General features: G+C 50.0%; 6 protein-coding genes across 6 annotated transcripts; 4 read left to right on the forward strand and 2 right to left on the reverse strand.

Annotated features, from left to right (window-relative positions):
* Positions 1-355: 355 nt before the first annotated feature.
* Positions 356-3,799, forward strand: FOXG_17083 (uncharacterized protein; the record flags this gene model as incomplete). Its single annotated transcript, XM_018397104.1, has 3 exons — positions 356-2,073; positions 2,124-3,027; positions 3,089-3,799. 3 exons carry the CDS (start codon positions 356-358, stop codon positions 3,797-3,799), a joined length of 3,333 nt encoding a protein of 1,110 aa, XP_018257958.1.
* Positions 3,800-7,338: 3,539 nt separating this feature from the next.
* Positions 7,339-7,551, reverse strand: FOXG_22680 (uncharacterized protein; the record flags this gene model as incomplete). The annotated part of the gene is made up of 1 exon (XM_018403087.1): positions 7,339-7,551. The coding sequence occupies one exon, from the start codon at positions 7,549-7,551 to the stop codon at positions 7,339-7,341; it is 213 nt and encodes a 70-aa protein (XP_018257959.1).
* Positions 7,552-7,617: 66 nt separating this feature from the next.
* FOXG_22681 (uncharacterized protein) lies at positions 7,618-7,825 on the forward strand (the record flags this gene model as incomplete). The annotated part of the gene is made up of 2 exons (XM_018403088.1): positions 7,618-7,690; positions 7,743-7,825. 2 exons carry the CDS (start codon positions 7,618-7,620, stop codon positions 7,823-7,825), a joined length of 156 nt encoding a protein of 51 aa, XP_018257960.1.
* Positions 7,826-9,080: 1,255 nt separating this feature from the next.
* On the reverse strand, positions 9,081-10,059 carry FOXG_22682 (uncharacterized protein; the record flags this gene model as incomplete). The annotated part of the gene is made up of 3 exons (XM_018403089.1): positions 9,081-9,280; positions 9,338-9,995; positions 10,057-10,059. 3 exons carry the CDS (start codon positions 10,057-10,059, stop codon positions 9,081-9,083), a joined length of 861 nt encoding a protein of 286 aa, XP_018257961.1.
* Positions 10,060-10,840: 781 nt separating this feature from the next.
* On the forward strand, positions 10,841-11,521 carry FOXG_22683 (uncharacterized protein; the record flags this gene model as incomplete). Its single annotated transcript, XM_018403090.1, has 2 exons — positions 10,841-11,052; positions 11,101-11,521. The coding sequence occupies 2 exons, from the start codon at positions 10,841-10,843 to the stop codon at positions 11,519-11,521; spliced, it is 633 nt and encodes a 210-aa protein (XP_018257962.1).
* A 1,543-nt stretch (positions 11,522-13,064) lies between these two features.
* Positions 13,065-13,442, forward strand: FOXG_22684 (uncharacterized protein; the record flags this gene model as incomplete). The annotated part of the gene is made up of 2 exons (XM_018403091.1): positions 13,065-13,143; positions 13,246-13,442. 2 exons carry the CDS (start codon positions 13,065-13,067, stop codon positions 13,440-13,442), a joined length of 276 nt encoding a protein of 91 aa, XP_018257963.1.
* Positions 13,443-22,321: the final 8,879 nt, after the last annotated feature.

Consider the following 22,321-nt stretch of genomic DNA (forward strand, 5'->3'; position numbering starts at 1 on the left):
CATTGCCAAGCAGATGATTGGTGAGTGCGACACAGGGTCGACGGGGAAAGCGTTAGACGAGGTTACTGCCGTTTCAAAGCAAGAGGGTGCTGTGTTTGCAGGCTGAGGTGGGGAATACTCCCAAAGCGTTATCGAGCAAGGATTCAGGGGTTATTTGAGTTTAAGCCTGAAGGAGCGTGTCCTCCCGTAGCCCGGGCTGAGGAGAAAAACGGATAGTTCGGGTGTCCGGGATGGAGCAATGAACTGAGGTAAATGTGCAGGCATTAGCACCAGACCCTTGGGGGCCAAGTGGCCTGCCATCCTTTGCATCACGATAGAACTATGAGGATAGGAAAGCGAGCAAACGTAGGCCATCATGGAGACGGAGAGTCTGTCCGATCTGTTCCGTCGCCTAGATGCGCAGAATCGCGAGAATGTGGCACTCGCCGGCCTGGGGATCCGTACATCGGCAGATATCTTCGAGGCTATACAGAGCCAGTATGAGCACTCTAGGAGCCAAAGAAATGAGGCATATGGATGGTCGGTTGTTAGTCCGGCACTGGTAGATCTGGGCATTCGGACGTCAGCCGACATTCTAGAGGCGTTGAACGGGGAGAACGGCCAGAAAAGTGGTGATATGAGTTCTCGCCGACGTCATCGTCTTCATCGGAAACCGGGGATCATGTCATCAGGCCAAGGCCAAGTCGTTGACAGCGCGGAAGGTACGGTAGAGAATGGGCCTCAAGAAGAACCAAGGCATCGGAGTGAACTGAAGAGGTCCGGCCCTCGTAGCGACGACGGGCAGCTACCACACAAACGTCCCAGAACTGTGGAGCGCCAGGAGAGGAGCGAGTCTGAGCAGGTGCAAGACCTCGCCAACGTGCTGGGTGTGTTGGAGGAAGACTTTGCAGAAAAGGAGCGGCTATCTGACGACCAGACATGGTGTACGCCTGTGAGCCACGAGAGAAAGGCGAAGACGGTCGAGGAGTTCTACAAAGCGTTCCACGACATGAGAACGCTGCCGGTCCTCACCTGTATGTTCTGTTATCCTAAGCATAGCAGAGCTGAGTTGCAGTATGTTGACTGGGACTGGTGGGTGGCAAATGCCATCGAAAAGCGCGACGGCTCACCTTTCAAGTGCGTTCAGTGCTTCCCTGTAGGACAGAAGATTCTCGGGTGCGCAGACTGCGGAGGACACCTGGGGAGAGGTGCGTTATCGGCAGCAGCGCGGCTGCACACGCAGTTGGGATGCGAGCACATGTTTCCTGACGAGCTGAAGGATCTCACGCCGGTCGAGGAGAAGCTGATTGCGCTGAACTCGTGCTACGGCTTCATCACCAAGCACAGCGTCTCAGATGGACACAGACAAGGCGCGACCTACCCGAGACATGTGAAGGGACATATCACGGTATTCCCAAACAACGTGCAGGAGCTAGCAACGAATGTCCTCCCACATCCGCTCTTGAAGGTCATGGATGATGTCCATATATCATGGCAGGGGCAGGAGAAACCAGCGCCGAGTGACCTGTCAACGTTACTATCGGTGCGACGTAACGCCGTCGAGAAGGCATTGCTGTGGCTCAAAAGGCACAATCCGTTGTATGCCGACATCGAAATTGACGAGGCGGAATTGGATAGTTGGGATGCGCCGTCACACGGAGTGCCTTCCCAAGTTTTTGATCGACTGGAACGGAATGAGCCTTCGGCGAGGGAGAAGATGCAGACGGTGCACATTGTCCCACCCACAGAGCGCGATATCGACGATCATGAACCGGCAGATAACCAAGAGATCATGGCATCGTTAGCCGAGGGCCTAAGCACATCAGGAGAACCAGAAGTTGATGGCTTCGCCTCTGGTGAGGATGGTGACGATTGGGTCGGTAATAACAGAGATCGAGTGGACGAAACAGAATCATCCGGCATGTTCAACTTGGACGGGCGCCCAGACATCCCAGATGCGGAGAAGCTACGGTATCTCGTCAAGTCCATGGGTGAGGTGGGGCCCGGGGAGCATACACACGGAAGTACCTGGAAAGGGTCAGCCAAGGTGAGGCACGGGGGCGCCGTCGAGCCTTACATCTTTCCCGTGGTGAAGTCTTTGCAGATTCCTTTGACACCTGGTTTGTAGCCAAAACATTTCCCAGCTTGTTCCCGCTGGGCAAAGGCGGTCCCCGGCAGGCCGAAGAGCACTCCAAGGATGCGACAGGGCAAGTGCATCCTATTTTCGAGCTGGAAGCCGCTGCGCAACACCTCGTATCGTCCCGGAACATGAGCTTGGAGGCTTGGGTGAAAATGGTGATCCAGCGACACGGCGGCCGCTTTGCAACGCATCCCGTCTTTCCCTTTCTCGTTTTCAATATAGGGGTGCGGTCTAGAAACCGCCGCGTGAACATGGCAAGCATGCGGAGGAGTGATTTCCCGGACGTAGAACGTACCATCCAAGACTTGACCGCGTCAAGGCTTGAGAAGGCGAGGGGAGAGCTAGAGGCTTGCGGTAAGACTGCCGATCCAGACGTCAACCGGCTGCTGAGGAACCTGTCACTTTACGGCTACCGTCAGCCGATGTCAAGGGAGAGCAGGCTGACGACGCGGCGGAAGATCAAGTCCCTCATAATTCGGTACGGCATCCCCGCCATCTGGTTCACGCTCAACCCAAACGATATCACGAACCCGATAAAGCTCAAGCTGGCTGCATACCGTACCCGTGAGACAGACAGAGCCGAGGAATATCTAAGAAGTCTTGATCAGGCGTACAAGAGGGCTCGACTCGCGATATCGGATCCCCTCAGCTCGGCAATCTTCTTCCATCGGGAGATCTCCATGTTCTTCCAGTACTACGTGATGGTTGGGAAGGATTCAGTATTCGGGCGGGTCAGCCAGTACTATGGGGCAGTAGAGACCAATGAAAGGGGCGCGCTCCACCTCCACGGCCTCCTCTGGCTGCAGGGTAATATGTATCTGAGTTCCCTTCTCAGCGACGTTCAAGGAGAGGAGCAAGCGGCATATCGGCAGCGAGTGACCGAGTATGTTGACAGTGTCTTTACGGAGGTTCGTTTATGCCACACCCGGAGCTGGCATGTTGGTGGATAAACGTTCACATGTCTGACAGGATCTCGATGAGGAGTCTTTCGCGAGAGTGCGAACAGGGAGATCGGTGACGTCTGACGTGTCGTCGCTATTGGAGAGAGCATTCCAATTTCCCCCGACTTTCGAAGAAGAAGCGAACTTCTGCGCAGGTGCTACACAAATTCACACGCATAGCCCTACATGCGTCAAGTACGCGATCGGGAGACGCGGAACGAAGCAGAATCCTTGCCGATTCGGGGCGCCTTGGAAACCAGTGGAGAAGACTTACTTTGACGAAGACGGGCTATTGCGGCTTCGACGCAGCCACAGCCTGGTGAACCGATGGAACAAGGTAATGGCAGTGGGGCTGCGACACAACCACGATATATCCTTCATTGTGACAAAATGTAAGGGTCTGGCGCTCGTCTACTACGTGACCAACTACGCCACCAAAGTGGAGGATCCGGTGTGGAAGCGTGTGGTGGCAGCCAAAGACCTAATTCGGCTCCTGGGTGATAGGGATCAGTCGAGCAACGGGCGAGGTCGAACCGAGGGCGACAACCGTCACAGCCAAGCGCGCCGATTTCTGCTGCGAATGGCCAACAGAATCTTCACGGAACGGGCGTTGTCGCAGGTCGAGGTGTTGGCACATTTTCAGGGATACGAGACAGAATTTACAAACAGCACCGCCTGGACGTTTCTGAACGTCTACACTCTCTACTGGCTGGTGGTGTCGGTTTGGCGACCCGCCTGATAGACGTGCTAAGGAATGCGATGACGAGAAAAGAGATCACAGCCGGCTCAACAGAGATCTCTTATATGGTTGAGCAAATGTACCGCTTCCAAGCGACTGTCCTCGGCTTCACCGACGACTTTCGCGCTATGGTCATCCCTGATCATGATGCGCACATCCTAGGAGGTTCAATCTCGCGGGCAGAGATCCCCCGGCAGGAGCAGCTGAGATCCCCCGGCAGGAGCAGCTGAGATCCATCAAGTCACAGCAAAACGGTCTCTCCCGCGAACGGGAGAAGATGGTCCAGGGACTGCAGAATCAGTTGGGCGGCACAGCAGCCGCCGACGGAGTCGCGGCGCACAGCAGGTCCGACAGGCCCGGCCAGCAAGACAATCTTACCACGCATGCCGATCAAAGGGGCCCATCTCGGGATACGGGTCCATCGACGGGCGTTATGTTCGGCCCATCCACATCCTTTTGCGAGACCGGAAGGCAAGTGGCCGAGTCCTTCACACTGAACCAAAGACAAAGCATAGCGTTGCAGTTGATATGTCGCCAACTTGACCGGATGTGGCACGACGACAACGAAACCCCTCAACTCTGCCAATTCATTGGAGGTGAGGGAGGCACCGGCAAGTCTCGCGTCATTGCTGCCATCGCGGAATTGTTCGTTCGTACGGGACAATCCCATCGCCTGCTATTGACGGCGACGTCCGGCACAGCGGCCGCGAACATCAATGGAATCACTATCCATTCCGCTTGCAGATTCTCTAAAGACACAGTCGCGAGAGTAGGCCGCGCCGGTGACCCAGACGGCTTCGCATCGTCTGGCTCGGCAGCTCTCCGCATCGACGGGCAGACCAAGATGGACTGGCAGGAGAAACAGGTCTTGATCATAGACGAAGTCAGCATGCTGGGCGCTCGGACGCTGCACGCCGTCAACGAACAGCTCTGCAGATTGAGAGAGTCTGCTCGAGACTTCGGTGGGATTCCGATAGTCATCTTTTGCGGCGACTTCCATCAGTTCCGTCCCGTGCAGGAGCGATCGATCCTCCTCCCCAGCGCCTCTACTACCTGGGAAGGAGATAATGGCTTCGGCATAGAACAGAGGCGGCAACATGACATGGCTCACGCCCTGTGGAGGAAGTTCACCACAGTGGTGCTGCTAGATGAGCAAGTCCGTGCCGCGCAAGATCCGCGACTACGTGGGCTCCTGACACGCATTCGGAAAGGGGTACAAGACCAGTCGGACGTAGAGTACCTAAACAGCCACTGTTATCAAGAAGGCAGACGGATCCCGTGGGAGTCAGGCATCACAGTGGTGACGCCGCTCAATAGAAACCGCTGGAACCTGAACATCGAAGCAACGCTTGCCTTTCGCAAGCAATGGCAGCGGCAGGTTCGGATATTCGTCTCCGAGCATAGATGGAAGGACAATGAGCCGACGGAGGAAGAAGCCATCATGATGTTGGGTCAGGGCGACGACAGCACCATCCCGGTGCCCGCCATCTTCATGTTCGTACCTGGCATGCCCGTCGTCGTAAACAAAAACACCCATCAAGGTCTGAAACTGGTGAACGGCGCCAGTTATACGGCCCAGCACGTTATTCTCGACAAGGCTCACCCGGGCCACCAGATCGACGCCGATACCGTGCTCCATTTTGGCCCGCCGGCGGGGATACTGTTGGGGTCAGAGACGACGAGAGACTTCCGCTTCATTGGTATGCCCCCCGGTACGGTCCTCCTGACGCCTACGAGTGTTAAGATAGAGTGCCAAAGGAAACGGCCATGGCAGCAAGTCGATGTCTCGCGCAGAGGGCTGCCATGTGCGCCAGCGTTTGCATGTACGGACTACAAGGTGCAGGGAAGAACGTTAGATCTGGTGGCGCTGGAGCTGCGAGGGACCAGGACCACCAACATTGATGGCCAGGCGGTCCCGAGCCAATGCGACCCTTATAGCCTGTACGTACAGCTGTCGCGGTGCAGAACGCTGGACGGCATCATGCTTCTGTCTAGGGCGCGAGAGCATGACTTGATAGGGAACACGGTACCGGCGGAGATGGCCCAGGCTGAACTGAGGCTGGAGCAGCTGAGCGAGGAGACACTCAAGGGCGCGGAATCCCGGGACTGGCTAGAATAGATTTGAAACTAATTCAGTTCGAAGGAAGAAGGCAGAGATAAAGCAGGGAAATTGAATATAGGAAGGGAAATGCGATTTTGGTTCGCCAGGTTTGACGGGGTCCGGCAAACACAGCCGATGCCTTGCGGATTAGTATTGACCCGCTGTTTCCCCACTTCGCTAACGTCAACGATGTTGGCCAGCTAAGAAAAACGCGATTTGGTTTGGCACGAACTTTACACGACGTCACGTTCAAAAGCACGTGAGATTTGTGCTTTGGTTTTTTTTTGGAGCCCCACTTCTTCGTCCGTCCTCTAAGAGCCTTTCGTTCCTCAAGGCATTCCAGTTACCAGCATTAGGCAAAACAATTGGCGGAGATGGCACCTTCCTTCATTTCTCTTCCACCTGAGATAATATCCATGATACTCACATATCTCCCACCAGAAGATGTCCTCCGTATTGGGCTGACCTACAAGCGCCTGAATATTCTATCACTATCTCCGATTGGTTGTTGTCATAATTCGGAAATCCGTTATATCATGATTGAGAAACGAAATCTTGCGAGTCCCGTCAGTTCCTCAATAATTATGAATCTTGCGTCGTCAGCCCAAGAACTTAATATCCATCCCTTCGCTCTTTCATCCTTCGACATATTGCTAAATCTACGGAGGTCACCTCTCGGGGCAGAGTGGAAAGCTAGTTCCGAATCCCTTCAGAGCATTATACCATTCATTCTTATTCCTATAGCAGCTTGCAAGCTGCAAGTCGGGGGACTCAATATTTCTGCCAGATTGCTTACTCGGGATGTCCGTTGTATTATCCCTAGTCTGCTACCGCCTCGGCTGAGATGCTCCCCATCTCTCACGCAACGTCCAGCACTGTATGATTTCACGTCTGAAACATGCATATTCGGGGGCAACCTGAAGAATGTCACTATGCCTCTGCTGAAGCGACTCGCTTTTGTTATGGAGGAATACGAGGAAAAAGAACTTAAAGACTTTCTCCTCAGGCATGCGAAAACGCTTGTGACAGTGGACCTTGGTAGCTTTATGACCAAGAACCCCATAAAGAAACGTCCCATTGTTCAGTTTATTATTGAAGAACTACAAGTGCCTTGTTTATTGGGCGTCGAGAGAAATGGAAGCGACCATCATGAGGCTCTCCATTGCCGTGATGTTGATGATGATGCAGGTTTATGGAATTAAGCTCTCTTTCTGGCAGCCCTGATGTGAAGATCTCTTTAAGCAAAACACAAGCCTAAAGTGGCTCAATGGGATATTTGAAAAAGACCGCCTCTGGTCAACTGTCATAAACATCGCGGGAGCATCAGTTGATGATGGAGATGGCGGACACTTGCCCTTCTTCCTCGTCACAGATTTATTCAGAATATTTCGCAATATATACTGCTCACTTATAGGACTTCATCTAAAGAGCCACCGGTTTACCTTGCAGTTCTGATTTGTTTGAGACGTTGATAAACTACATGGAGAATTCTGGTGAGCTTTTGTCCCTTGACTATCTTCTGGGAGCATATTCGCCAGTCCGCATCGTCCGACAAGGTAATACGGACCAGGGCGATATCTTCAAATGCTTCTTGATGGCAGATGATGAGTTCCTCAAGCTCGGCAGCTGCGTAGCTCGGCATGAAGAGCATTAGCCTCCGGCGGTTTGCTGGCACTTACGTAGCATAACGAACACCATTGGAGGTCATGTAACCCATATGAAGCTCAAAGGGCTCAAACTGGCTCTCGTTAGCACTAAGGTCTCCAAGCACAAGATAAGGGATGAAGCTGGTGCTTGCTCTCAAGTTTCCTTGCCGAAACTACTGCTGACTCCTTGTCTCAGACACCCCTGAGCAGCAGGAATACCAGAACTCTCGCCTTGCTCTACTCCTTGAGCTTGCGCACACCCGATCTGGAGCCAAGTGAATCATCTATTACAACCTTTTCCGGTCACTTGAGGATTCTGGGCTCTTCGAAGCAGACCCCGACCTTCAAATAAACAACACCAACTCTCGTGCTCTTGAGTAATACTATGGCCTTCTTGCTCAAGTCGTGCGCATTATCGGTGCCATCCTTGTCCCTCGCGGCAGAAAAGATGTCGTGAAGGGCCGCAAATTACGCAAAGAGTATCGGATGCTCGTCGCGCATACGCTTAAACGAAACGCGGGTGTCGGAAGCGGCAACGCAGATGAGGCCCTGGATCAAAAGGTTGAAGAGTAGGCTGAAGGGCTAATTTTTATCATCGCAACGACACCGTTCCTTGAAATAACCTTTACTCAATCCTCCAAATACACGACCAAGCAACTACCAAACTCACAGTTCGAGAATGAAGTCCTTCCCGGGCTGAAGCAGCAGAGCCATAGTTTCTTCCACTAAGCCATTGTAAGAGAAGGACAGATGCCTTGGATATAATTTGCGTTGATTGTGGTTCAGTCCGTATAAGTAAAAAAGTCAATCACGTTGGTACCAAGACAAGACATGAGAAGCAACCCCCCATGTTGATTTTACCTGTTGTGAGTCCAAACGCATGGTGGGAAGAGAAACATAGGCTCTTCTACACTTTTATATCACAAGCAGTTGGAATTGGTATGTCCTCAACCGATGAGTTTCACATACTCTCACATCTTACACGTCGGTTCATAATGACTCCTTCGAATATTCGACACCTCAGGTCAACACAAAGTAAATCAAGCTATATCAGAGGTCTAAATGCTATGCGCCATATGCTGTTGCCTAAGAACCAAATGGTTAACCCCATGGATGAGTCTCTGTGTCCTTTCCATGGGTACAGCACGATACATATCCCTCGCTTACATAGTTACTCCGAGTGCGCCATTTCTTCAGCCGCGCAAAAAGCGTGGTCGCGTATTAAATCTATGCAGTTCTATGTTCCCCTTATACATGTAAGTGCTGGGTATCTTCATCTGGCGCCACAAAGTGATCCGCCCGTGGTAACGTTAAAGAAAAAAACACTATATAAGCCACGAGGGCATGTGGCGGTTAGCACAATCCCGTACCTGTGACGAGTCCCAAGTATCCATGGATGCTGATTAAACGGAATACCACGTGGCAACGACATTCGTGCATTATAGTTAGCCATCAAACTCTGAACCAAGTATCCAATTGCGTTGTGAGTTCACAGAGTCACGACGTTGGCCGTTGTAGACGGTTGTCGATAACATCAGGACAGTGTATAGGCCTTGCGCTTTCCTTTCCGTGTGGCAGTCATGAGCTTCAGTTCAAGGAGCCAGTATCCCTTGGTCGTGCTGTCATAACTCTTTCGAGGCTTCATGTCAAGTTTTTGACGGCACATGGGACATTTTACTTTGGTGACGTCGACATGAAGAGACTGGTGCAAGCAAGAGGCGCAATATAGATGACCTGGGGCTATGTTAGAATCTTACATAAACCTTCAAAACCAGAAGCGACATCACTTACCACAATGTGTGACTGTGAGGTTAGAGCAGTCGTCCATACAGATGACACATTGAAAGGCAGCAAGCTTGACGCGATTATCCTTTTCTGGCTTTCGGACTTCCTCGAACACTTCGTTGTTCTCGGTTAGATCGATGGTGTCGAATTCGGCTTTGGGTTCAACGTCGATGGGGGAACAAGTATGGCTTGTGCCGAATAGCTCTTCAACATCCATGTCTTTTCCGGTTGCGGGTGACTTTCTCTGTGTCGACGTCGGTCTTGGGGGGGCCGCGGGTGCAGCAGTCGTCGATGTTCGTCGTCGCTTACTCGCGTGCGCTGAACCAGCTCGAGCATCCGCAGCTGTGGTACTCCGCCGAATCGCGGGCGGCATAGCTTCAGAAAAGGAGCTTGCGGGACTGCCAAAGAAGAAGTCGTTCTCCTCGAGGGAGTCGAAAACAAGCAGCGATGCTTGAGATTTGCCAGTGGAGTTGCTAGCCGAGGAGAGCTGGGTTGTTGTTCGCTCAGGGCCGAAAGGGTGGAGGATGCAGTTGGTGGACGATAATTCTCGTGGAGCAGCAGTGGCCGTTGTACCTGTAGTGGCGTTGGTGGATGCGGTGGTGTTGCGGAATGCACGGTGCGGCGTGGAAGCCTGAACGGTTGATTGAAGGCTTACGCTATGGGACTGACTTGGCCGTGAATCGGGGTTCGTGAACGGCGGGTACGACGAAGCTAACGAAAATCACCATCAGCGAGGGCGGCTAGGAAATTGTCTTCGATTTCGGAAGCGAGCAGTGAATTCTCTAAATCGGGCGTGATGCAAAGACTCGGGGTGGCTATTCTCCCAGGAACCTATTGGCGGAAGCTCAATGTGTGTTGATGATGCGCTCGCTGGCTCTCCCCAAGGTGATGTTTGGATATTCTGGGGTGGAGGGGAATGGGAGGGCCTCGGCCGTTGAGTGGTTGTTAATGGCCTTGAGTTCGATAAGTACGGAGGCGAGAGTTGGAAATCAATGGTGGCCACTGTTGACCATGCAATGTCACCTGTCGTGTCATGGGACCTTTTGGTTGCGATATGGGGACGCAGAGCTTGTCCATTGGTGAATTTAGATATGGTGAGGCTAGACTGAGGCAGACTGTGTGCCTTTCCGACTCCTGAGAGACCAGGTAGCTGGTGGAAACCTGGATACGGGGCGAGATCCATGCCATGCTAATCTTAAAAATATTAGTGGCTGGCAAAGTATGACGTCTAGGCAGAATGTCAAACCCCGGATCCAACATACATTTTTAATCCCCTTTTTATTAGACTGCAATGCTTTTCTAGATAAGCTTGAACAAGTTTCCTCTTATTACGTTCAATTTGCAACATCGAAGCCCAACAGCTCTTTCTTTTAGCTGGAGCCTTGGCCTTACGGTCCATGCGCTGATGTTGAATGCCATAAGCGTCAGCAATAAAAAGGCCAAGGTCTCAAACATCCGCACAAGTCTCTGTCGCTGCAGTACCTATTGTGACACTTCGTGGATCCGGAAATGGGTACTGTTATGTGCTGCCCTTTCTCCTTCGAGTTACGTAGGGGATCGAGTAGTCTTAAAGGTACTGCATATGTGTTCTATGACGGGACGGTTGCTTGTCACCCTAAAGCTTCTCCTGTATTCAAATGGCTAGTTCGTGAAAATTTTCGTCAATTCACCTCCATCTGCTACAACCAAACTCAGAACATCTTTGAAAAGAGCTTAGCAATGTAGGTTCTAGAAACTCCTATGTCAACCACCCCCTGACTTCTTGGCAGTTCGCTTTGCTTCGACAAGCCAAGGCACATTGATGCCTACGATGCAGCTCAGCTCTGTGCTATGTTTCTTGCACAAGAAATTGAACCACAACTTTGCAAGGACGATGAACCAAGCAACGACGCAGTCTTCTTTTCGGGTGCCGGGCTGGGCACCACTTTCAAAGGTCGAGCGACGGTAGTTGAGATATCAGAATCTCTTGTACACCCCGAGGCGGTTGCACTCCGTCCCGGGTTTTACAATACTTCAGACATTCTTATAGGAATGGCCGACAATGTACGAGGACAGATTCGTGGCCAAAATCCAAAACAAGTGCCCGATGCACCACTATTCGAATTTCAATGGACTTCTGGTCTCGGCGAATTAGCGAACCAGCTGTTTGCGCATCTTGTAGGTTCCAGCCTCAAAGCGGGATTGAACTAAGCTAACCTGCCCCATAGATCCGACAAGGTACCTTACCTAATCAACGGTATAAAAGGTGGAGGGCAATGTATCTGCAAAAGAGCGGGTGTGTTATAGTTCGCCCAGGCTATGTCAACATTATGTTGCCCTGTGCTTTGGTTGACGAGGGCTCTGTGGTTTCGATATCCTTTCTAAAGCATGGGAAAGAGGAAAAGAGATGGAGCAACAAGGAGGTATTAATTCTTAATGAAGGCGACTGGCTGTCGACTCGCAATGACTTGTATTACCTTGCAATACATATCTCGATCAACCCTACTTGATCGAGTATCGGTGCAGGACAGCATTGATGAACAATAGATCGATTGCTCACATAACTCTCGTCTTTGCGTCGACCTAGGCTTCTAGAGGCCACATTCAGCTGAATACAAACTCCTCTGGGGGATATAGAGTAAAGTAGAAGTCCCCCATTTGAACTGTGACAAGGCTAGCCCAAGGCTATGATTCGACATAGGAGAGATATAAGTATGATGAGGTCTGGCAACAACGGGAAACCATTATCAGTGGAATGTCAAAACGTGGGCGTTATTGCGCCAGGCTGGCACCATCGCGGATGCCAGGACATATGGTGATCTGTAAAGATGTTCCCGCCCCAGAAGAGTCAGTTCCAAGTAGGTTTGGCTATAAAGGTTTGTCAACAAGTCTGGTCTACATCACGTCTAGCGCACTCACTCCAAGCTCATTCGTCTGGCAAACGAGAGGTCGGCGGAGTAGGTGAGTTCATCATGATGGAGGTCCTGGTGGCAAAGACCATGTGTCATCTTGCTGCCTATGTGATGAAAGACATGAGGACCGGGATCTTCTGGATAAGACACCTTGATTAAGACGTGCCAAAGAGGTAGAACATTACCACCGAGAGAAGCTTACTCTCTCAGGACTCAAAGGAAACTCAGTCACGATCGAGGATGGGAAGGAGGAAGTACAGACTGAAATGCACAAAGTCATCCAACGTGCGACAGACGTGAAACAAAAAACATAGAATTCTGCAAAATTCACAAGACTTGGGCTTTGGATGATCATAGAAACTGGCGCTTTATACAAGATGAGGGCCATTGGAAACTTGGCCGTCATGGTGGTACTTTTCTTGTGGCCCCCTCAAGCTGGCGACAGGTGAAGAAGTTGATGACCCAACCCCGATCGACTCACTTGGAGGTTCATGGAGGCCCGCATAGCGGCGTTGACTCGATACAGGCCACACCAACGACTAGCACATTGGAGCGTCTACGGTAACTCCGACTAGAGATCAACCGACAGATCGCGACGGTATACGGTATCTGGAACAATTTGCGGCTCAAAATACCGTCTGCCCCGGAGATTATCACTAAAACCGCGACGCCTGGACTTTCCAGGGTCTGATTCAATCATAAGAACTAGTATGATTTAAGAATCTGAAAGAGGTCATAGGAGTTCGTCTGGACTAATACTATTGTCCCAAGAAGCACGAAAAAAAACCGTGGCTTAAGGCCTTGCGACTCAGTTGCTCAGAGTCTCCCAGTACCCCCTCGAAATGGACGAAGCCAACATGGCGATGATCAGACAAGGCCACCCGACCAAGACATCACCAAGAGCTCTGAAAGTCCCAGTCGGTGAGAATGGCATTATCTACACCCAGATCAAAGAACTGAAGCTAACATAGTGTTTGTAGATACTGATTATTGTTCTTGATCCCTATCTATCGCCCTGTTCAGTGGAGCACCATTCTGAATTTATCGCCGCCGCCCAAGCCGATCAATTTCTTCACTGTGAAACACTTTCCGAAAAGAGACAAGCCATACAGTTTGAGGCCGAGCGCTTTCCGAGTCTTCGCCAGCGAGAGAAGCATGAGAGGTTATCATCACCCAACCAGATGTCGTCGACTGTCAGCCGTCCTCAGAATCCAACTTGAGCCCCAGCTCGTTTGAACGACACGCCCGTTCGCGAGAATGACCTTTTCCGACAGAAGTTGCGCTCAGCAGAAATTGTTTCAAGCATTCTTTGTTGCTGTCACGTCGCTATCACTCATGATCCCTGGCGCAAAATCGACCAAGTCGCCCTTTCAAGTTTATCTAGTGTATAAGCCTGGACTCCCGCTTCAACTCCCGAGTAGGTTCCCCTTGGAGCTCTCAGCCTGTTCTCGGCGCCGACGTCTTGTCTCCTCGTCTAGCTACACCCGCTCACATATAAACTCCGCCCGAGACCGGTATCTGAACGCAAGCGGCCAATTACGGAGAACCCGACCGCAGGCCGCTCAATCAGAGACATCCAGCGACTGCCTCGAAGGCGCAAGTTACATTCAAACCTACCCTTTATTAGCAGAAGACCTCACCGATAGAAGCGAGGATGGCAAGGATATGGAGAAATACATATTTGACCAGACCACATTTGCAAGTTTGCAGCTCCCTGAGCAGGCCAGTCGGAACTTGTTGGGACAATGCCTCCCAGGTCAAGAAACAAGTCCCATCTTTCACGACCGCGGTTGACGGTCTACATGTCCGCCACATCAATGACCGGCGTGAGCCGACGACAACAAAAGCCGTGAGTCATGTCTGGGAGAGGCTCTCTCGATATGCCTCAGTGACTGTCATACTGAATCACGTAAGAAGAGTATCTATCCATGGAAATGTCTATTGCGTGACGTGAAGATGCGGAGACAGCGAGGCTGCCCTCCCTATCCCCAGAACAATCATCGTCGCCGTCCAGTAGAGTTATGGAATCGAGGGGAAGTGATTCTCCCAGCAATGGCTGTTGGATGCTTTTGCATTATTTCAGTCCATGCTGCATTTGACGACCTCAATGGTCGCGGGACCCCCTTCAATGTCTGATTCCCCATCACTGCCACCACACTTACTCAAACATTGAAATGCAGTAATAAGGTAGGTTGGTGCGCAATTATGGGTCAGTACGGAGTAGATTGTAGGCAAGGCGTAAGGATAACTTAGAAAGCATAGGGTAGCTGTTGTTGACGGGGAATGTACACCGCTAAGCGCAACTAACGGATATCGGCTTAGCCCAGGCCCGACTAACCGTTATATCTTATACTGAAGTTTCGCTTTGACCACCAAGGTATTCAACAGGTCACAAAACAGGAATGTGATTCGCTATATTTTATGCTTGTTGTCGCACTGAGCGTGCTTAAAGGGTTAGAGTGAATATCATGAGCAGCAGCAAATGTGTTGATTGATGTCTTAAGTTTTTTTCTTGTGCGGGGACTTCCATCCCGCAGAGTTACTTAAAGCATATAGCTAGATTACTAATGCCTACCCTGCGACACCCCCCCCCCAAGATTTCACTCTGTATCAGATGAGATCTGTATATCATCTTGATCAATATCCTCTCCTGAAACGTATTCTGGATCAATCCGCGATGAGATATCAACCAGACCTAATTGTTTCACGAAGCGAGAATGCTTTTCTGCTGAAAGGGGTTTTGTGAAGCCATCTGCAGGCATGTCTGTTGTTGAAACCCATTGAACTGTAATTTTGCCGTCTTTATGGATCTGTCTTAGCCAAAAGTTGTGGATATCGATGTGTGGTCGCTCTTTCTGGACCAGTCCCACTGTTTGTTGATTGTCACAGAGGATGCGTGGTTGGTGTTGTGGATCGAACTGTATCTGTTCGAACAGTCGGTATAGAGCTATAGTCTCTCTCGCTGTGTGAGGCAGCGATAACAGTTCCGCTTCAGTCGTTGACGTGGTTACAGTCTTCTGCTTCGAAGACTGCCACATGATCGCCCCGCTAAACAACTTCATGAGATAGCCCTGGGTGGATTTTCGAGTCTCTGGATCATCCGCGAACGATGCGTCGCTTGACTGCTGTAGTACTTCATCATCGCCTGGCTCTACCTCTGTAGCATTATCTACAGAGCCTAAGAACTCGATGGCATAGTACTGTGTGGTCTGGAGATATGAGAGAACTCGGTTTGCATACCGCAGGTGTTCAGTTGAAGGGTTTTCATTGCGTGCTGGCTTAACTGGCTAGCTGCATAAGAGATATCTGGTCTTGATACCACTGCTGCGTACAGAATCGATCCTACCTTTTCTTGCATCTCTGTGATCTGTTGTATAGTGGCCTGTCCGTCGAAAGATTGGGGACGATAGGATGAAGTGAGAGGCGTTGCCGTTCTCATTGACTGATCGATCCCGAACCTGACACCGAGTTTGTTGATATATCCATCTTGGCAGATCCAAAGCTTCTTAGCATTGACGTTTCGGAGGATTCTGATGTTGAGGAAGGAGATTGCTTCGCCCAAATCTTGGATCTCGTATTTGCTGTGTACTGCTGCTTTGAAATTGTTGACTTTGTTGAAGGTATTCAGGTTGCGCGATGATGAGAAGATCATCTACGTATAGAAAGAGAATAAGTTGAGTCTCATTATTATTGAGGATACAAGGTTCATCTGGGCAATGTTGAAATCCCAGATCTTTAAGAAACGATGCAAGCTCATTGAACCAGAGCTTTGGTGACTTACGCAGACCATAGAGCGCTTTGAGCAGTCTCCAGACCTTTCCTGATTGACCATATCCCGGTGGGCATGTGGTGTAGACCTCCTCGTCCATTTCAGCGTTAAGGAAGGCGTTCTTGAAGTCAACTTGGTGACATATCAGCCCAAACGCACAGACGAGAGCCATCAGAATCCGGAATCTTCGATAAGCACCGGTTGCTGCGTAGATGTCTTCACCAGAGTGGTGTTGGAGATCACCTCTGACACAGATGCGAGCTTTATGACGAATGAGGTAACCTGCATCGTCCAGTTTGTAGGTAAAGACCCATTTGAGTGGTAGCACTTGTTTGCCTTCAGGGTAATCGACTAGCTCGAATGTCCCTTTCTCCTTGAGTGACTTGATCTCGGCGTCTGAGGCTCGTTTGAAGCCTTGTCTCTCAGGATGCCATTTTAATTCATGCCAAAAGTCAGGAGGTGGAGGCAAGTCCTTTCGTTGGGTTCGTATTGAACGTGCTGATGCGAAAGCGTGGGCGAGTTGCTGTCCCAGCTTAGCGCGTTCCAATCGTAGAGCATGAGCGTGTCTTCGCGCTTGCTTATGGATTTGGTGCCGACTAAGGCGTGGTTTGAATGTTTCGATTGCATCTTGTCCTTTCTGTGACAATTTGATACTCCTTCCAGAAGTTGTTCTGAGATTCTGGAGCACTGAAGCGTCCGTTATCTTTTTCTTTCTGGGTGATCCTAGTTGTATTGTTGTCTGAGGACGCGGTGATGCTTGATGGAGAATTACTGGACTCGTGGGCCGCGGCAATGTTGCCGGTTCATCTACGGGTGGTGCAACCTGTATATCTCCTTCTATTGATCGTTCAGGTGAGATTTGTGGTGTAAGACGCAATCCAGGTCGGGATAGTTCTGATTCCGGTTGTATCGAAACAGGAACCGAAGTTGCTGTATTCTCCATGATAGACAATGGCTCGATATCCTCTTCTTCGAGATCAACTTCATTGATCGTGATCGCGAGAGTCTGTCCCGATTCGGGAAGAGTTGTAGCAAGCTGTGGATCGTACATGACTTTCTCATCAACTTGAACATCCCGAGATACAATTACACGATCAAGGTGTGGAACCCAAACTTTATAGATATTGGTTGCGTCCGATCCGACAAGCCATCCCATGAGTGCATTTTCTTGTAACTTCACTTTGGCTGGACGGGCCTTCTTGTTCTTGATTAAGACGTAGGCAAGAGAACCAATGATTTTGAGATTAGAGAGGTTGGGCTTTCGGCCATGAACCATTTGAAATGGAGTTTGCCATTGTTTTCGTTGAACTGGGATGCGATTGAGGAGGCGAGTAGCATGAGCAATGATGTAGGGCCAGAGTTTCTGAGGTAGATTTCCCTGTATTCGAAGCTTGCGAGCGATAGCTATGATCACCCCCCCAGAACGTTCGGCAAGACCGTTCTGATCTGGCGTATCCGGTGGAGATGAGTTGAATGTAATTCCCTTCATTGCAATGAAATACTTCCATCTCTTTCCTAGACCCTTTTCGCCATCCGATTGGATGTATCGCGTAGTGAAACCCCAGTTGCCATTTGTAATGGCTAGAAACTCCTGTGTTATAGAAAGAAGTTCATCTTGATTCTTGTTTGGGAGGTTAAAGGAGATATGGTAAGCTGAGTAGTCGCAATAGAAATGAGCGACCCAGGAGTCAGCGTTGAATGCTTCCTCCATGTCGATAAGATCAAGGTGTATCTTCTCGAAGGGGTAAGTTCCTCTCCACGGTGGTATGCGGGAGATTTGTTGATACGCTTGTCCGAGTTGACATTCAGGACAGAGTTCTGACTTTCGTTCGAAGTTGCGACTCCCGAGTGCGACTCCCTCGACTGCTTGAGGCATGTGTTCAAGAGCTTCCTTTCGAATATGGCCTAGCCTTGCATGCCAGGTATCCATAGAAGCTGTCGCAACTTGAGGCGTTCTCGATTTAATAGCCATTGCAAAGGATTGCGCTGCCTCTTTATGAGATTGAGCCCTGAATATAATGTCCTTGATGTGGGATTCGGCGACTCGAAAAGCACCATGTTTAGTTACTTTAAAGGCATTTGATCCATCTGAATATTCCATCCAACAAGTCCTCGTATTGAAATAAAGTCCTTGTTGTTCGAGAGAGTGCGTATTGATGAGGTTCCAATGGAATCCAGGGACATAAGCAACGTTCTCGAGTTGAATTAGACCTGCGCCTGTTGGAGTGTCGACATGGACCGTGACATTTCCTATGCCTGTGAGGTGCGTGCCTGAGTTGCCAAACTCTATGGTTTCATCATCGAGTGGTGTGTAATTAGTGAAGCGAGACAGGTCATTGCAGACATGTGTATCCGCACAATTGTCAAGTCGGAAACAATCACCGTACTCGTCTTTTGCGGTTGTGCCAAACGCAAACCTTGACGTAACAAATGCGGCTCTTGATTTGGATAGAAATTTATCTGTGCTTGAAGTCTCGTCCTCTGCTAGATGCTTGGGTTGATTCTTTGTAATATCTGACGGCCAGAACTTAGGCAAGTCAATATTGCTTCTCTTGAGGTTCCTTTCGATGTTTTCTTTAAGGCGTTTGCTTCCCTTGACTGTAGTGATGATTTTCGACTGTATTTGAACGATTGGTGTCCATCCCTCTGGCGCACCCGAAGGATTAAGATAATAACACTCAGTGTACTTGTGGGACATGCCGCAGACGCAATTTCGGAAACCCATGTTCGAGGATGGATGCCCCGTCCGCTGTCTTTTCTGTTGCGGCTGATCCTCTTCGTTCTGCGAATCTGAATCATTGCTATGCTTTCTTCCTTGAAGAGTGGCGTGGGCTGCTCGTCCTCTAATAGCTTTTTCCTTTGGTGGTGCCATTGTCCTGAACTGCTTAATACAGAATCCGATAGTAATCTTCTTCTCGGAGAGGGTTGGATTGAGTTTGCGGAAGGTCTTGAGTGCTCTATTTACTGTATTCTGAGCTTTCTGAACAATGGTGACATCGTCATCTTCACCGTTTTCTTCCTCTTCAGAATCAGTCAAACTTGCGACAGTGACGGAACCGCTACTGGCATGGTCGGGATTAATCTCGTTGAGCGCAGTGAGAAACGCATTTGAGATCTTCTCCATGGTTTTTGCAGCCTCCTTGACGAGGATTTTCTCGCTTTCAACCTGAGCTTCCTTGGACTTCATGTAGTTGTAGAACGGTGGGTTTACTTCGCGAGATGATTCAATGAATGCATCACGGATCTGCGACTCGCTGAGGTTCTCTATCTTGTAACGTTTAGCGTTATTAACGAGAGCAGGCCATCGGCTGAGCCATTTATCGAGACTGGTGTTGCTAAGGCCCTTCTTAAGCTTTTCAAACTCAGACCTAACATTCTGCTTCTGATCTTTCGCAGTGGGTTGGATGCTATCAGCCAGCGCGATGAGTTTACCGCGGACGTCATGGATTCCGAGGTAGTGCTGCTTGAACTCCTGACACACTGCGAGGTCAATGCGATCAGAGACCTTGTCGTATTTCTTCCTTTCGCTATCATAGATAGCCTGGAGGCTGTGATATTTCTGGATCGTGTCCTTGCTTGCTGAGTCCGATGGTTTGGTCGCAGTGAAGACCAAGTTTTCAATCCCTTCTGGATCACAGTAGCTCCAGACGTCATTGCGCACAGCAAGATCCTCAATAGAGTTGATCCAGTTGGTCCAGTCCTCGCGGGAGTTGAGCAAGGTGAGATTGTGATCTTTAATCGACATTTTGTGACATTTAGTCAAGAAAAGGATAACGTCTTTTTTGAATTGACTTCTGATTAATGTGTTAGCTTCTTGCTGATTAAAGAGATCATGATTGTTAGATTTTAGGAGTCTTCTCTGTTAAAATCTTTTGCGGGTTTCAAGTTGCTGTTTCATATCGCTCCATCTGATACATCCGACCAGGGTCCAAATCCATACCACGAAATCCACATATGGATCCATAATGTGGATCCATATCCATTCCATTCCATTCCACGTAGGCTTCAGCTTTTCCACATCCACGCCACGGAACCCCTTCCACATGTTCCACATGTGGAAATTGTGGAAAGGAATGGAAATTTAGGTGGGGTTTGAAAATACCTGGATTTCCTTGTGAAATAGCGCATACCCTAAGTACTTTCCATAGCCAATAACAACGCAATAGCAACAATTTTCCACTCCGTTTTACCCGTACACAAAGTTCAAACAAGTCTATTCTAGGAGGGTTTACTATTACTCACGCCCTGACTACTCCAAACCGAAATGGCCACCCTTCATCCTACCAAGTCAACCACACCCGTTCCAGAACGTACAGAAGAAGACAATCAACGACTCTTTCAGCTCTACAAAGGCTGGACCTTGACGGAGAGAGACGGCCAAGTGCGTCAATGGGTATATCAGTTCGGCTACGATATCCAGCATGCCGATAAGGGGGAACGCCGATGGGTGTGTTGCCTTTGCATCAAGCAAAAGCGGCCGAGGCCAAAGAGTTACGCCATCAAAGGGTTGCAGAACGCTGAGGGTCACCTGTACACGGACCACAATGGCATCATGGATCCGACAGGCAAGAGGCAAAAGCCTACAAAGGCATCCGAGAAAGCACATCAGTCCATTGCAACAATCCTACAGTTGAACCCGAAGGAGCCGAAGGAACAAGATTTGATCAATACCTTGATCAAACGTTTCGACAAAACTGTATTCCAGCAGAAACTTGTCAACTGGATTGTCAACTCTAACCAATCCTTCTCGATCGTCAACGATCAAGATCTTCGAGACATCTTCAACTACCTCAATCCATCTGTCGAGATCACAAAAGCTAACATTACTGACGTGACCGTGCGTGCCATCGCAGAACGAGAATTTACCAACAACATGGAAAGAGTGAAAGATGCTTTGCGAAAGAGTCCGGGACAGATCCATATCCAGTACGATGGCTGGAAGTCTGGTAACCGACACGCCTTATACGGCATCACATGTGTGTTTCGGGATTCAAATAATCGGCCACAGAAGTGTGTCCTCGGACTGCCTGAGCTTACAGAGCGGCACACAGGCGAGAATATCGCCGGGCAGATTATCGAGATCATTCGGGAGTACGAGATCAGCGATAAACTCGGGTATTTCACATTGGATAATGCCGGTAACAATAAAACCTCGATGGGGGAGCTTGGATTAGAGTTTGGCTTCGACTGGGAGAAGCGATGGGTTCGCTGCGTTGGCCACGTTGTCAACATAGTAGTGAAACAGATGCTGTATGGCAAGAACCCGGATGCTTTCGAGAAAGAGGTCTTCGAAGGACTTCACACGGCAGCGAAGGAGCATGAAGTCTGGAGGAGGCGAGGCTCTGTTGGAAAATGGCATAACTTTGCTGTTGTAGGTGGCTGAGTCCCCGGCTTTATTTGTTATACTCACGAAGACCTAGGAGGTGAGCAGATCGGACACGTGGACCGATATGCTCAAGAAGGTACAGGCTGTCGAGAGCCAACTCTCTGATGACGCTCAGCTCAAGAAACACCGTCCAGTTGGAGTTGTGGTCGACAATGCTACCCGGTGGCTTTCTCAATTCTCGATGATTGAACGCGCTCTCCTCTTGAGGCCATTTTATAATTCTTTTGTCCAGAGAGCGTCAAACGAGTGGGAGAAGGTCAACTTGACGAGAGCTGGCCACATCAAAAAGGGCTCCAAGCTGCCCTTCTTCCTGAAGGAAGAGAATCGCATGACACCTGATGATTGGCATGTGCTCGGGACTCTTTACGACATTTTGCTTGACTTCCAGCTGGTTGTGAGAGGCCTTGAGGGCGATGGACAGGGAAAACACCGGAGAAAGGTCGAGGAAAACGAGATCGACCCTCCACTGTCTGGTAAGCCTTAGACTTCTCAAAAGCGGCCCGATTCTTATTTTAACAGATGGCTTGTACAGGAACAAGCTGGGATCTTATTCACGCGTACGAATTTCTTCTCGAAACCCTCGAATCCGCGAAAAGAGCAGTCGCCAATTTTCCGCACGGCCATCACCTCGCTGTCAACATCAACCTGGGTTGGCTCAAATTGAACGAATACTACGAGCACCTGAATGATAGCCCCCTGATCTATGGCGCTGCAGTTCTTCATCCTGCCTACCGGTGGGCACTGTTTGACGATTTGTGGGGAGACGACGACGAAAGACAATTGTGGATTACCAAGGCGAAGGAGATGGTCCAGGATCTCTGGGAGAGAGAGTATAGGGACCTGGAGGTTGATGACCCAGAGATTGAGTTGCCTGCCAATAAGCGGCTGAAGACCTCAAGAAACAAGTTCACAGCGTGGCGCACAAAGAAGCGAGGACTGACGAC

The sequence above is a fragment of the Fusarium oxysporum genome, chromosome 6 (assembly GCF_000149955.1).
Source record: "Fusarium oxysporum f. sp. lycopersici 4287 chromosome 6, whole genome shotgun sequence".
Classification (NCBI taxonomy): domain Eukaryota; kingdom Fungi; phylum Ascomycota; class Sordariomycetes; order Hypocreales; family Nectriaceae; genus Fusarium; species Fusarium oxysporum.